Raw genomic sequence first — 13,975 nt, 5'->3', positions numbered from 1 at the left:
GCTGGAACCTCAGGCCCCTCCCTTTGTTCCCAGGGGGCTGAGGAGGCCGAGGAGGGAAGTGGGTGCGGGGAGAGCCTGGCCCCTCGGCCTTCACTCACGGGATGGGGGTCTCCGAGCCTTGGGGGGAGGAAGGGGGGCGGCCAGCCCCGAAGGCTGATCTCCTGGGGCCCCGCAGCAGCTTCTGGGGCTCCTTGCCAGCGTTTCAAAGTCTGGGGGACCCCTGCCACTGCAGGTCAAAGGGCTCCGCGGGGCCCAGCCCAGGCCCCCAAAGACCCGTCAGCCGGCAGGATGGACGAGGCTCCCTCTTCCTCCATCACTGCGGATGCCCCGCCCTTCCCTGCCCTTCTCTCCTCTCCGGGACCCTCTGCTCATCTTCCTGGCTCGAAGCAGCGGGTCTTGCAGAGAAGTGGACCCAGGAAGGGCGCCTGGCGGATGGGGGCACCAAAGTGCCCTCCTGGACCCCCACAGAGCCTGAGGGGGGAGACTAGCCAGGCCCCACCCACTGAGGCCCAAGAAGCGCTTCCAAGGCTGCCCTGACCCCCCCAGACCTGGACCCCCCCTATCCAGGCCAGGAGAGGCAGTGAGACCCGGGCGGCCAGAGCCCGCCCTCCTGTGGGAGGAGCAGGGGCGTTTGGGCCCAACTCTGCCCTGCCTTTCCTCCAGGGGGGACAGAAAGGAGCCCCCTGGTGGTCCTGGGCGCTGCTTCCCCAGGGCCTTGTGCCCTGCTGCACTGGGCCCTCATCCTCTCCCCCTCCCCTCCCTCCTCCCCTGCTCCCAATCCCCATCCCTCATCTCCTCCCGTCCCTCCCCTCCTCCCTCTAGGACTCAGTGAGACCCAGGGGCCTTCCTGGAGGTCAGTGGGCTGGGGCCCAGCGCAGGCCGGGGTTAAGGTTGCGCCTCCCCCCACCTCCATTTCAGGTGTGAGAGCGCAGAGGAAACTCCAGCTGGCCCCCCTCCAGACCCCGGGAGCTTCCGCAGGGCCCGGCCTTGGGAACAAGGCGGCTCTGTTCGTCTGAGCCCGCTGACGCGGGGGGGGGGGGAGCCCGCGGCCTCTGCCAAGGACTACGGGGTGGGCGTGGGTGGGAGCTGAGCTCTGGGAGGGCCCCGGACCCTGATCCCTGCCTGTGCAGCCCACACGGGCCCCTGATGGGGGGGCTTGGGGCCCCCTGCTGTGTGCGGGCCTCCAGGACCCCTGCGGCCGTCTTCGCTGCCAAAGCGCCCTCCCCCTCCCCCGGCGCCCCATTCAGTAAACTCCCGGCTCTGGACGAAGCCCAGTCTCCGGCTTTCACAGAGCTCCCCGCTGCTTCCGGTCAATAAACATTTATTCGGCACCTGCTGTTGTGCCAAGTCCTGTCCTGAGCAAGTGCCGGGGACACAAAGCCCTCCTGTGCTCCGGGGGCCCGGCTGGGGGTGGGGTGGGGGCAGGCTTCCTGAGGGAGGCAGGGAGGAGGGAGAGTGCTCCGGGCCCAGGGAGGAGGGGGCAGGTCAGGGAAGAGGGAGAGTGCTCCGGGCCCAGGGAGGAGGGGGCAGGTCAGGGAGGAGGGAGAGAGCTCCGGGCCCAGGGAGGAGGGGGCAGGTCAGGGAGGAGGGAGAGTGCTCCGGGCCCAGGGAGGAGGGAGAGTGCTCCGGGCCCAGGGAGGAGGGGGCAGGTCAGGGAGGGCTCCGAATGCCAAGCAGAGCCGTTTTCATTGGATCCCGGAGGCAATGGGGAGCCAGTGCAGGTAACAAACCAATCTGCAAAAACTGGCAGGAGCTGATGCAGAGCGAGGACGTGGCGCACAGGGAGAGCCCTGGGGTGACTGTGACCTGGCTCTCCTCAGGCCCCACGATCCACGACAAACCCAGAGGACTGGTACCAAGGCGCCCCTGCCTGGGGGGGCGCGTGGGGGTCCGGGCCAAGTCCGGTACAAAATGAGCCACGACCCCGGACGTCCGGCCGGGCTGCACAGAATGGCCCGGGGCTAACTGGGAGCCGAGGGGAGAACGACCCCCCCACACACACAGATGGGACAACAATGGGGATAACGGCGGGACCTCCAGTGCAGGAGAATCACTTTGGAGGCGGGAGAGGGACTGGAGGGGAGCCCGAGGCTGTGGCTGTGGTCAGGGGGTGGGGGGTGGGAGCCTTTCCCAGAAATAAATGTGCTCGAGGGGCGGGGGCTCGGCCGTGCCCCAGCCCCTGGTCTGGCCTGCCGGGCTCTCTCCCTGCAGCAGGAAGCAGGACGGGCTCTGCCTGAAACCTGAGGCGACAGGGCCACTGTCCCCAGGCCTGAGGGCACCGGAAGGTGGGCCCAGCCGCAGCCCGGCTCCCTGCGTGGGAACCCCCACCGGCGACAGCGGCTGCCAGGTCAGAGGCCTCCCCGCCCCCTCTCGGGAGTCCCCCAGCAGCTGGGGCCGGGTCGGGTCCCGTCCGGCCAAGGCCCCCCGTCCCAGCACAGTGTCAGGAAGCCGCTTCGTCCAGTTCTAAGGCCCTGCCAGAGCCCCCCAGCTCTCCTGGGCTCACAGGAGGAAACGCAGCCACAAAGCCGGGGCTGAAGCCGCTTCCTTGGCCCGGGCGCCCAGGTCTCCGCTCACTTCCTGTTGGAAGGACGGCCCGGTGAGCCCTGCTCTGCCCCGCCCTGGTCCCCAGGCCCCCCCCCCCCCCTGCTCAGAGCAGGCCCCCGGGCGGCCCCAGCGTGGGCGGGGGCTGCTCCCTGGGGCCCGAGTCGAGGCTCCCGCCGGGGACGGGCTCACCTGCTGCCGCACAGGAACACCAGGTTCTGCACCGCGAGCACCGTGGAGGCCTCGTTCTGACCCGTGACCAGGTGCCGATCCAGGACCACGTGCACGGCGTCCGGCTGGCTGGCTGCAGCGGGGCGGGGCGTGGTGGGGGGCGGGGCCTACCCTCTGCCTCTCCCCATGGGTGGTGGTCCCCGGGCACCCTGCCCCCCCCTCCCCAAGGGCACCCTGGGTGGGGGCCCGGCCAGGCTCGGCCACGACTCTCCCAGGCGCTAACACTGAGCTCCCCATACTGAGCTAGGGGCTCCAGCATCCCCACTTTACAGATGGGAAAACTGAGGCAGACTGCCATTTGGCAGCTAGTCAGTGCCGTCTCCCAGGCTCTGGCGCCCCCTGGCGGTGGCCTTTCCCTTACCACTGAAGCAGGCCCCCGCGTCCTTCACAAAGTCTTCCATGATGATGGGCAGGCTGCCGAAGCCGGGCTGCCGGATGAGCTCACACACGGGGGGCTGGGGAGCAAGAGGAGGGCCCCTTTGGCAGCTTTTGGGGCAGGGCCCTGCGGGCCCCCCCCCCAGCTTCTGGAGGCCCCCGGGGACTTACCCCGGTCAGGCTGTAATCCTGGAAGACCCAAGCCTTGTCCTCCTTGGTGGCGCAGCAGAGGGCGGCCACGCCGTGCCCCACGGCGCAGATGGGCTCTGGGAACCAAAGGCAGCGCTCAGGCCGAGCCCGGGAGGGGGCCCCGCAGCCCCCAGCGAGAGGCACGTCAGTGGCCCGGGCCCTCCGAGGGCGGGGGGTGCCCTGGCGGGGCTCACTTCCTCCGTGCACCAGGGGCGGTGAGGGTCGTTGGGGTTCTGGCACGCAGACGCTTCCCCTTGGGGTGCAGGGACAGACTCAGGGCACGCTCTCTGTGCAGGCTCCCCGTGCCCGGAGGCTACCTCCAGAGCCTTCTGGCTCAGCCCCGGCCTTCCCGAAGGGCCCTGGCAGTGCCCCCCCGGGGCCTCCCTCCTGACTCCGGGCCCCCCGGGCCGTTATCCTTCTGCCGAGCTCCCCGTCCCCCGTTCCGGGCTCTGTGGGGTCCACATTTGCCTCAGGACCAGAGGCTGCATTTACTTCTGCCGAGTCTGCGCCTCCAAGGGCATTCCCCGCAGGGTCACCAGGGTCCCACAGTGGGATTCCCCCTCTGCCCCTCCCGGGCTCTTTAGTGCCTCGGTTCCCCGACCTGCCCCTCACTCACTCTGCTCGGTGCTGAAGTGCTCCAAGATCCGGGCCAAGTACCCGCTGTTGGCAAGGTCAGTCAGTGCCCCGGGGCAGCTGGGGATGAGCAGGGCATGGTACCTGGCACCTACGGGGGAAGGGGAGGAGCAAATGAGGCCCAGGGGCGCCTCATGCACGAGGTGGGGAGGGGGGCTGCGCCAACACCAGGGGAGAGCCAGGCCCGGGGGAAGAGACGGTCAGAAAACAGGCGGGAACGGCAAGTATTTGTCTAAAGGAGAAAACGGTGTGGAAGCTCCGCAGTCCTCGGGAGGCCCCGGGCCCATCTCGCGGCTCCTGCCGTCGTTTTCCGAGTGAGCCCCAGCACCTTGGCTCACGGTGGCGCTCCGCTCCTTGCCCCCCGGGGAGGTCTCCCCGGCCCAAGGGAGTGCACGGGGGCCCCGTCCTGAGCTCTGGGGGGAGGTCACCCCAGCAGCCCTTGCCCCAGACGCTGCCTCTCAGGAAGGGCCGAGGCCTCTGGCCAGATCCTCAGGGCGGGGCCCCGCTCCCCACTGCCCATTGTCCCCGAGAAGCCCAGTCACCGCAGGCCTGAAGGTCTCACCGTCGATGGACTCCAGCTTGGCGGGGCTGGCGTAGGCCTTCATGCGGAAGTCCTGGATCCAGCGCATGTTGCTCTCGTTCACACCCACGAAGTCCATGGCCTTCCCCTAGAGGAGAGGGAGTAATGGCCCCCTGGCTCCGCCCTGCTGCTTCGGGAGCCCCGCGTCCCCTCCGGGAAGCCCTCCCTGGTCCCACTGCTTCACCCCTTTCCGTCCTGGGGTCCCTGAGGTCCTTGCCAGCATCTCCGGGATGGGGACCAGCCCCCACATTGCGCATGGGGGATCCTCCCCAATGCTGGCCAGCCCTGGGCCCCCTCCTCCTCCTGGGCAGCACCTTCTGCACATGTGCCAGCTGCTGGCGCCTTCTGGGCCCAGATTATATATGCCCCGGTCCTTCCTTCTGCAGCCGTGCACGCCCCCAGAGGGCAGAGACCATTCCAGTTACTGCTGGTAACTAGTCAGTGTCCAGCTTTAACCAAGGCTGTTCCTAAAGTTCTGCTGGCCCCCGCCTGACGGAATGAACCTTCTGAACCGTCCCCACCCGTGACTCAGCGGCTCAGGGAAGAACGGGGGTGTCCATTCCCCTAGCAGCTGCAGGGACGGACCAATCTCTCTACCCCCTTTGTCAAGGCGGTCTGGGAGATCTTGAAGGCAATTTTTCCATCTAGGAACATACCCCCCCCACTCCTCCCACCCTCCATCTCCTCCTGGGAAGTCAGGCCCCTTTGGGGGAGGATGCCCAGGAAACCCAGGGCCAGCCACTGCCCAGAGTACAGGACTGGGGCCTCCCTCCCCGTCTGCAGGAACCACCCAAAGACCCATTGGCACTTACTCCTGGTGTGGCCACTTGCAAGTTGAAGGCGGCACTGCCCATGGTGAAGCAGTGGAGGAATGAGTGGGCCGACACACCTGTAAGACATGAGAACAGATCAGAAATCCCTGGGTGTGAGCCAGCCCTCGGCCAGGCAGGAGCATCTGAGGCACCCTCTCCCCTCTTCCTCTCAGGGGATTCTCGGGGGGCGCGGACACCATCATAAGCTTCCCGAGAAAATGGAAAAGTCAAACAGGAGAAAAGGAAGAGTTCAGGACAAACAAAATCAGTGCAGCAATGATGAAAACGGGTGAACAACCAAAATGCGGACAGCAAGTTCCTCTGATAAAGAGCTCATTGCTGTACACATCCAGCCATTCTGGAGAGCAATCTGTAACTATGCTCAAAAAGTTATCAAACTGTGCATCCCCTTTGATCCAGCAGTGTTTCTACTGGGCTTATACCCCAAAGAGATACTAAAGAAAGGAAAGGGACCTGTACGTGCCAAAATGTTTGTGGCAGCCCTGTTTGTAGTGGCTAGAAACTGAAAATTGAATGGATGCCCATCCATGGGAGAATGGTTGAGTAAATTGTGGTATATGAACGTTATGGAATATTATTGTTCTGTAAGAAATGACCAGCAGGATGAATACAGAGAGGACTGGCGAGACTTACATGAACTGATGCTAAGTGAAATGAGCAGAACCAGGAGATCATTATATACCTCAACAATGATACTATTTGAGGATGTATTCTGATGGAAGTGGATCTCTTCGATAAAGAGACCTAATTCAGTTTCAATTGATCAAGGATGGACAGAAACAGTTACACCCAGAGAAAGAACATTGGGAAATGAGTGTAAACTATTTGCATTTTTGTTTTTCTTCCCGGGTTATTTATACCTTCTGAATCCAATTCTCCCTGTGCAACAAGAAAACTGTTCGGTTCTGCACACATATATTGTATCTAGGATATACTGCAACCCATTCAACATGTAAAGGACTGCTTGCCATCCAGGGGAAGGGGTGAAGGGAGGGAGGGGAAAAATCGGAACAGAAGTGAATGCAAGGGATAATGCTGTAAAAAATTACCCTGGCATGCGTTCTATCAATAAAAAGTTATTAAAAAAAAAAAAAGAATTTTTCTATAACTAAAAAAAAAAAAAAAAGAGCTCATTGCTAAGATATTCAGGCCAATGGGACAAATGGAAAAATGAAAGCCATTCAAATGATAAACGGTCAAAAGGAGAGGAGCTTTTGAAAGGAAGAACATCTACCATAAAAGTCGTAAAAGTTAAAAAGGGCTCCTGTCACTAGTAATTGGAAAACAACAAAGGAAAGCAATTCAAATTCCAACTCACACCCATCAGATCGGCAACACTGACCCCCGAAACAGGAAAACAAATGCTAGGGGATTAATGAAGGCTTTGGAACTACAGGCACACTGATGCACTGTCCGGAGAGCTCTACCCTGGCTTAGTCATTCTGGAAAACTACTCGGAACCATGACCCCAAAGTTCTTAAGTCCTTCCTCTCTGCCCCAACCATACTACTAAGAATAGCTAGCAACAGTAGGTCTATTGTTAAATAAACAATGAAACCAAGTGTCCTGCGGACAAATGATTTGTTTAGTGGCGCATGGGTGGCGAGAACCAGAACCTTAGTTTTTACCCAGAACCGTCTGGAGGGGAGGAAAAACACGATGAAAGGGTGAAGACACTTGGCTTCTTATTGAAGGAGGTGAAGAGGCTGCAGGACACACTTGCAGGAGATCCCTACAGAGATCAAAGAAAGGGGAAAGGACCTCCAAGGGCACAAACATTCACAGCAGCTCTTCCCATGGTGGCAAACCAATGGAAACTAAGAAGATGCCCAGCAACTGGGGAAGGAGTGCACAAGTTCAGGGGCAGCTAGAGGGCAGCACGGTGAGAGAGTGTGCTGGGTCTGATCTCCCCGAGTGCAAATCTGGCCTCAGACATTTCCTAGCTGTGTGACAGTTACTTTACCCTGTTTGCCTCAGTTTCCTCATCTGCAAAATGAACTGAAGAAGGCAATGGCAAACCACTCCAGGATCTTTGTCAAGAAAATCCTAAACGGGGACTCGAAGAGTTGAGCATGACTGAGAGCAACAAAACTGGCAAGTTCTGGTGTAAGAAAGTGCTGCAAGAAACGATGCAGGGGACGGGAATACTTGTAGGTGATGGGGCTAATGCAACGACTAACCACGAGTCCCCAGGACCAGAGAAGCAGCTCCTGAGACAGAAGCGATGGATTCAGTGCAAACTGAAAGCTGAGCTTTCAGGACGAGCCCAGAGATTTCATATGACTAAAATATCCTCAGGACAAAGTTTTCTTTTTTAAGTGAGGAAGTTTTTTTTGTTTGTTCCCACCGTCCTCCTGGGGGTTCATCAAAAGCCCTTAAACCACGTGCCTTGTTTTGCTGGCAGAGAATCATCAGAAAATCACTAGGACAGAGGCCGGGAGAGAGGCCCCCGATCAGCTGGGAGTTTGCCGAAGGATTAATGAATCACCTCCCATTGAATCTGGAGCCAAGAAGAGGGCTAAAAGACCAGGCGGGCTTGTTTCTTTCTACAAAGGCTCACCAATGGGGTGACTGGGCCACGGGACACATGCAAGCGCCACTAAGAATTAATTCTGAGCCTCTCATTCTTCCCCCACACCTTCCTTGTGCCCAAACTTCTCTTTTACTTTGGAGGCCATCGTCCCCTCCAAATCCCCCAGGGTCCCCACCCAGGATTCATTTTACGGTCTTCATTCTCTCTTACCCAAGACTTGCCCAATCCACCTCCACTGGGAACCCTCTTTCACCCTCGCTGCTAGCTCACACTGTGTCCACTCCTCCCCTAGATTATTACAATAAGTTCCTTTCTGGCCTCATCTCCTTGGGCGGGGAAGGGATGCCAGAGGGCACAGGATGCCAAGCCTGGAGTCAAGGAGACTCATCTTTCTGAGTTCAAATCTGGTCTCAAATGCTTCCTAGCTTTATGACCCTGGGCAAGTCACTTCACCATATCCCTAGATTTTTTTATCTGTAAAATGGAGAATGAAATGGCAAACTACTCTGGTATCCCTGCCAAAAAACGCCAAATAGGATCACGAAGAGACCGACATCACTGAAGAACACCAAAGAGCCTCCCTGCCTCAACATTGCCCACGTCACTCCGTCTTCCACTCAGCTGTCAAAGTGACCCTCCTGCAGTCAAGCCCGACCCTACTGCTCCCTACTCGGTACAAGAAATCCCAGTGGCTCCCTCTTTCTCCCAGCTCAAATGAAAATTCCCATTTCTAATTTAAACCCGGCACCTTCCTACACCTTCCCAGTCTCCATAACTATTACCCCCTCTTTGAGGTCCATGGCCCGTTCCTAACGGCTTACTCGTCCAACTCGACACAAAACGCTTCGGCTTCCATCTCCACGCCTCAGCCTTGGCAGGCCCAGGGACTCTTGGGGATGCGCTCCCGCCTTCCCTGACTGCCCAGGAGCCCCGCATTGTTTGGGAGCCTTCCCTGGCTGCACAGACTCCCCCGTTCTAAAGGGGGTTCTGCCCCCTCGGTGCCTCTCCCACTAGGAAGTAAGCTCCTCGAGGGCAGGAACCACATTTTGCTTTTCCCCACATCCCCATGACCTGTATGGATAGTAACAGGTTCAGTAAAAACCTAATAACTGCTTGTTGAACAGTCCACTGATGGTTAAAAGTCTTTCAAAGAGACCTACCCAAAAAGCACATCCCGACTCTGGGCCAGAGCCCCCAGAGGGATAAACAGGGAGGAGTGACTGGGCCCTGAAAGAAGGGCCTCCAGAGGCAAAAGCTCCCAATGAGCCCGAAACAAAGAGGGGCTCGGCTTTGGTGGAAGCAAAGAGCTGGAAGGCAGTGGGCGGCCCCTGGGCTCCCTGCGGGAAGACACTAATGCACACAGCAAGGGAGCAAACCAGGAGGCCAAGTTATTGAGAATTGGTGGCAACATTGTAGCAAATGCTTAGATACAATGTTCAACACTTTAGAGGGCTGATAATGAAACATGTTATCTGCCTCCAGGCCAGGAGGTCAGACTCAGAGGCAGGGTGGAGCCTGGCTTCTACTCTCTCTGGGTCTGTCTCTGTCTCTCTGTCTCCCCATCTCTGTCTCTCTCTCTCCATCTCTGCCTCGCTCTGTGTCTGTCTCTGTCTCTCCATCTTTTTCTCTTACTCGGTCTCTCTCTCCATCTCTGCCTTTCTGTGTGTCTGTCTGTCTCTCTGTTTCTCCATCTCTCTCTCTCTCCATCTCTGCCTCGCTCTGTGTGTGTCTGTCTCTCTCTCTCCATCTCTGCCTCTCTCTGTCTGTCTCTGTCTCTTTCTCTTCTTTTGGGAGGGAGGGGACAGAAGAACTCCTCCGGAATCTGTTTTTCATGATTATAGCTATTGGGTTATTTTACAAATTTCAACAGTATTTTATTTTTCCAATTATATTTAACGATAGTTTTCCACATTCGTTTTTAAGATTTCCGGTTATAAAAGCTTTTTCCTCCCTCCCTCCTTTCCCTCCCTCTTCTCCAAGACAAAAAAGCAGTTTGTTATAGGTTATATATGTGTATATGTAACGTTTTCATATTAGCCAGATCTATTAGTAATGGATTTCTTCTGTCTTCTCACTAAGTGGGAGGGAGGAGAGGGAGAATGTTTGGACCTGAAAATAAAACTGGAATTAGAAAAAGAAAAAGACAAAATGGGGAAAAAGAGGGCTCCTTCTGCTCAGGCGGATGGAGACAATAAGTGAATGCCGAGGGACCTCGGTGACCTACTGTTATTCTGTCCAGAGGGAGAGTGACCTTTGAAAGAATCAACATGCGTCACCCGGGACTTGATATCCGAGATAAGGAAGATAGCAAGGGAGCAGAGGGCCCCTGCGTCTCCTGTCTCAGGTGAACTTCATCCCTGACACACAAAGGTCGGAGGGAGAGGCCCCTAGGCAGGGACAGGGGCTCAGAAGGGGACACGGGACAGGGACCAAGGCAGCGGGCCGCTGGGCAAGCTCGAAAAAAGGGCAGAGAGGATAGTGAGTGTGAAAAGGAGAGCTGGGGAGCCGGCCTCAGGTTCTAGCGGGGCCTTAGGCCCTTGGGTTCTAGTGGGACCCTGGCCCTGGTGATTTCCATCTAGAAGAGGAATGGGCTTCAGCTAGGGCAGCTTTCTCTGGGGAAGGTTGACCACACCTGGCCCAACCCATATCGAGGCTCTCAGACCCCGTTGCTCTGGACAAAAGGCAACAATAGGGCTTGAGTTCAGTGCTGGATGGCATAGCCACAATAATGGCAGCCACTACTTCATAGCATTCTCGGTTTTGCAAAACCCCAAGCCACAGCCTGGGAGGGAAGTGCTATTATTAGTTCCATGCATAGATGAGGAAACTAAGACTGGGCAGGGGCCTTGTCTATGGGGGAGAAGGCAGGGATCTGCCCCACCAAATGCTACCTGGACACCCTGGAAGGCCTTTGTGGCCCGGGACAGGATGGGTTTAGCCCCACCTAGTTTTACGTCTGTCTGGATGAAGCTGCTCAGACCCCCACGAGGAGCGAGGCCGAGCTCCTGGGCCGTGGGTGGGCTGGAGTATCTGGGGAGGCGCCCACTAAGCTCACAGCCTTGGGGAGTCCTTCACATTTAAGTGAGGAAAAGGCCAGCTGCAGAGAACAGATCCTGTCTTATTCATGTTTGGTTTTGTTTATGTTTCAGTGCAGAGCCTGAAGTCAGGAAGTCCAGAGTTCCAGGTGGAGGAGCCTCACGCTTCCCACCTGTGTGACCCTGGACAAGTCATTTCAACTCTGCCTGCCTCGATTCCCTCATCTGTAAAGTGGACATCACAATAGCCCCGCACGCGAGATATCTGTAAATCTATTAGCACAGTGCCAGGCACACAGCAGGAACTTGGCAAATGCTTCTCCTCTCCCTCCCCTCCCGATCACTTAGCCTCCCAATTTTACAAGTGGGAAGTGATAGGTACTGCTTGTTAAATTGCCAGAAAGACTTCAGGGCCAGCATCTAGACCAGAGCCCCCTCCTGGAGTTCCCCAGGTTCTACGGGGCCTGGAGGCCAGAGGGGGGGGAGTGAGTGGGGGTGGGGTGGGGGGGGGGGTGGTTAGGAGCCCAGGCCCGAGAGAGCAGGATTCGGAGCCTGCCTTACTGAGAGGCAACCCTGCAGCTGAGGTCTCCTGTTCACAGCGGATGGTCACGGGCCTTCTGGGCCACACGACCTCTAAGGTCCCTCCAGGCCTGAAACTTCACTAGGGAAACTTTTGCTAGAAAAATGGCCACGATCCCATGGGTGCGGTTCATGTGGCTGAGGCTGACTCCGTATGAGGAACAGACCGGAGCCTGCGGGGGACCAGCAGGGCCCTTAACAGAACTGCCATTTGTTGGGTCAAGGCCCCGGATGAATCTGGAAGCCGATAAACTGAGTCTGAAGAGGCCCGGACACGGTCCCTTTAGGTCTACCTGGGAGGGTCGGGCTCGTGCCCCCATTTCTCCCGCGGGGCCCGAGTAGCGGCCCATGTGAAAGATGAGTTAACTGAGCTCAGCCAGGGGAAAGGACCGTGTGAACGCGGTGGGCCTCCCGGGCCCAGACCGCAGCGGGCTAAAGGTCCAACTCGAACTGGCCACGGGGGCGAAGGACGGGGCGCGGGAGGGAGGAGGGAAGGAGAGGGCGGGGAGGACGGCGTCGGGAGCCGGGCCGGGAGCTGGATCCCTTCCCGACCCCCGGGGCTGGGGGGCCCATCCCGAGTGGGCGCTTGGGGTTCCGCAGAGGCGGCCCCGGCCGATGACTCACCGCGGGCGGCGGCGCTGGCCACGATGAGGCAGGCGGGCCGGCTGGGGAGCCGCTCGGACGCCATGGCCACAGACTCCGCCTCCTGCTTCCCCCGCCCGCCCCACCCGGCACCCCGCCTGTCGGCGCAGGCGCCGCTCCGAAGCCGGGGTCACGTGGGGCCCCTTGGTCCTGCCCCCCCGGCTGACGCTCCCTCCCGTGTGGCGTCCCGAGGGCGGGGCTTGGGACCCTCCTTCCTCCCCCTCCGATCCGTAGAGTCCGGCTCCTTTCCCGAAGAGGAATCGATCGATCCAAAGGCGGCGCCGCCCGAGTGGGGCTGGCCGAGGGTCACTGAGCGCGCCTCCCCACCCCCGGCCCGGCCCGCCCAGTGCATGCGCCTCGGAGCCTGGGGGCGGGTGGCGGCCGGATCCAGGGGTTAAAGTTCTCCTCCCCGCGCCCCGGGGGCTTCCTTTGGGAGCTTAAGTGTGCAAAGCCCAGCAATTCCTTGGGGCCTCTGGCCGGGAGGGAGGGGGAGGGGGGAACAAGTGACACCCGGGCAGGAGGCAGAGGGCGGGAGAGTCGGACCCGGCCTGGACCCGTAGAGGAAGAGGAGAGGGCCTCGAGGAGCGCTGGGATGAGTTAAAGCTTCAGGCAGGGCGGCCCGGGATGGGAAGGTGGGCCTGGAGCCGAATCTGGGACTTAGATCGGCCCTCCACTGACCAAGGGCACCGGGCCCTCGTCTCCCTCCGGCCTCCTGCCCCCTCCCGCCTCCTGCCCCCTCCCTGCTTCTGCCTCCTCTTTAGGTGGATGCGGGGAGAGAGACGGAGACAGACAGGGAGGGTCAAATACAGACACACAGACCTACCTGGGCACCTCCCCGTGGCCGCCCCGCTGGGTCCCAGATGCAAGGTCAGCCCTGCCCTCGAGGTGCTTAGCCTCAAACAGACGCTTAGACTTCTGGGAGAAAGCAAGGGGGGCTGGCCCCTGTGACCCAAGGTCCAGCTTAACATGGACCCCCCAGATCTTGACGATGGCCCCCCCACTCCTGACAAAGAGGGAGGAGGAGGACTCAGCGCCAGGTTCTCGATTCTGGGGCCCGGGGTCCCCGCCCACGCCACTGAAGCCCCTGGGAAGGACAGGGGGCGAAGCGGGGCCGGCCGAAAACCAGAGACGTTGCATTACGGGCACAGTGGCGGGCGGGGGGTTCTCCAGGGGCATCGAGTGGCTGTGAGAATTGGACCAGGAGGAAACTGAGTCCACATGACTGAGGCTGATGAAGCCTCTGGAAAGTCCCTTGGACAAGATCAAAGAAATTCAGCCCAAGCGTTTGCCACAGGACAAACACTGACCCCGAAATCCTTTGGGCGCCTAAAGGGAAAATGGGTCTCGTTGGAAAAGCCCCGATGGTCGATGTCGGGAAAGGCTGCTGAGGGGCCGGCAGAGAATGGCCGGGTGGTCAGTGCAGGAGCAGTGAGCTTGGCCACTTCTGGAGACAGCGGAGGGCAGGAGGGCCTGGGGTCCTGCTGTCCCTGGGTCAGGAAGAGTCGGGCAAGACAACAGCAGAGCCCCCCCAGGTCTTCCTCTAAGGGCAGTCATATTGATGGTCTGACCATGCCATGTCCTGCTCAGAAAGCCCCAGTGGCTCCTCACTTCTGGGATCCAACACAGCCTCGGGCTTGGCTTGGAAAGCCCTCCCTCCTGGGGTGCGGTCAGCCCCCTCCCCCAGCCCCCCACTTCTCGGCCTGCTTGTCTGGCCTCGGGATTGGCTCCGTCCGTGCCTGTGTCATTTCCCACTGGCTCCTGTTTGCATTGGGAGAGCCCCTTTGAGGTTTGGCCTTCATTCTGA

At 59.4% G+C, this 13,975-nt stretch overlaps 1 protein-coding gene across 2 annotated transcripts; it reads right to left on the bottom strand.

Annotated features, from left to right (window-relative positions):
* Positions 1-1,304: 1,304 nt before the first annotated feature.
* GATD1 (glutamine amidotransferase class 1 domain containing 1) lies at positions 1,305-12,270 on the bottom strand. Of its 2 annotated transcripts, XM_051967424.1 has the most exons (8): positions 12,154-12,270; positions 5,362-5,438; positions 4,532-4,637; positions 3,953-4,060; positions 3,319-3,413; positions 3,134-3,227; positions 2,734-2,845; positions 1,305-2,577 (listed from the first exon to the last, which is right to left on the bottom strand). In XM_051967424.1, the coding sequence occupies exons 1-8, from the start codon at positions 12,215-12,217 to the stop codon at positions 2,571-2,573; spliced, it is 663 nt and encodes a 220-aa protein (XP_051823384.1). In that variant the 5' UTR covers positions 12,218-12,270; the 3' UTR covers positions 1,305-2,570. The 2 variants fall into 2 exon arrangements, with proteins under 2 accessions (XP_051823384.1, XP_051823385.1); XM_051967425.1 differs by lacking the exon at positions 1,305-2,577 and having other exon boundaries at positions 2,730-2,845.
* Positions 12,271-13,975: the final 1,705 nt, after the last annotated feature.

Source organism: Antechinus flavipes, chromosome 6 (assembly GCF_016432865.1).
Source record: "Antechinus flavipes isolate AdamAnt ecotype Samford, QLD, Australia chromosome 6, AdamAnt_v2, whole genome shotgun sequence".
NCBI classification, from domain to species: Eukaryota; Metazoa; Chordata; class Mammalia; order Dasyuromorphia; family Dasyuridae; genus Antechinus; species Antechinus flavipes.
The sequence above is the reverse complement of the archived record's forward strand: the minus strand, read 5'-3'. Positions and strand labels throughout refer to the sequence as shown.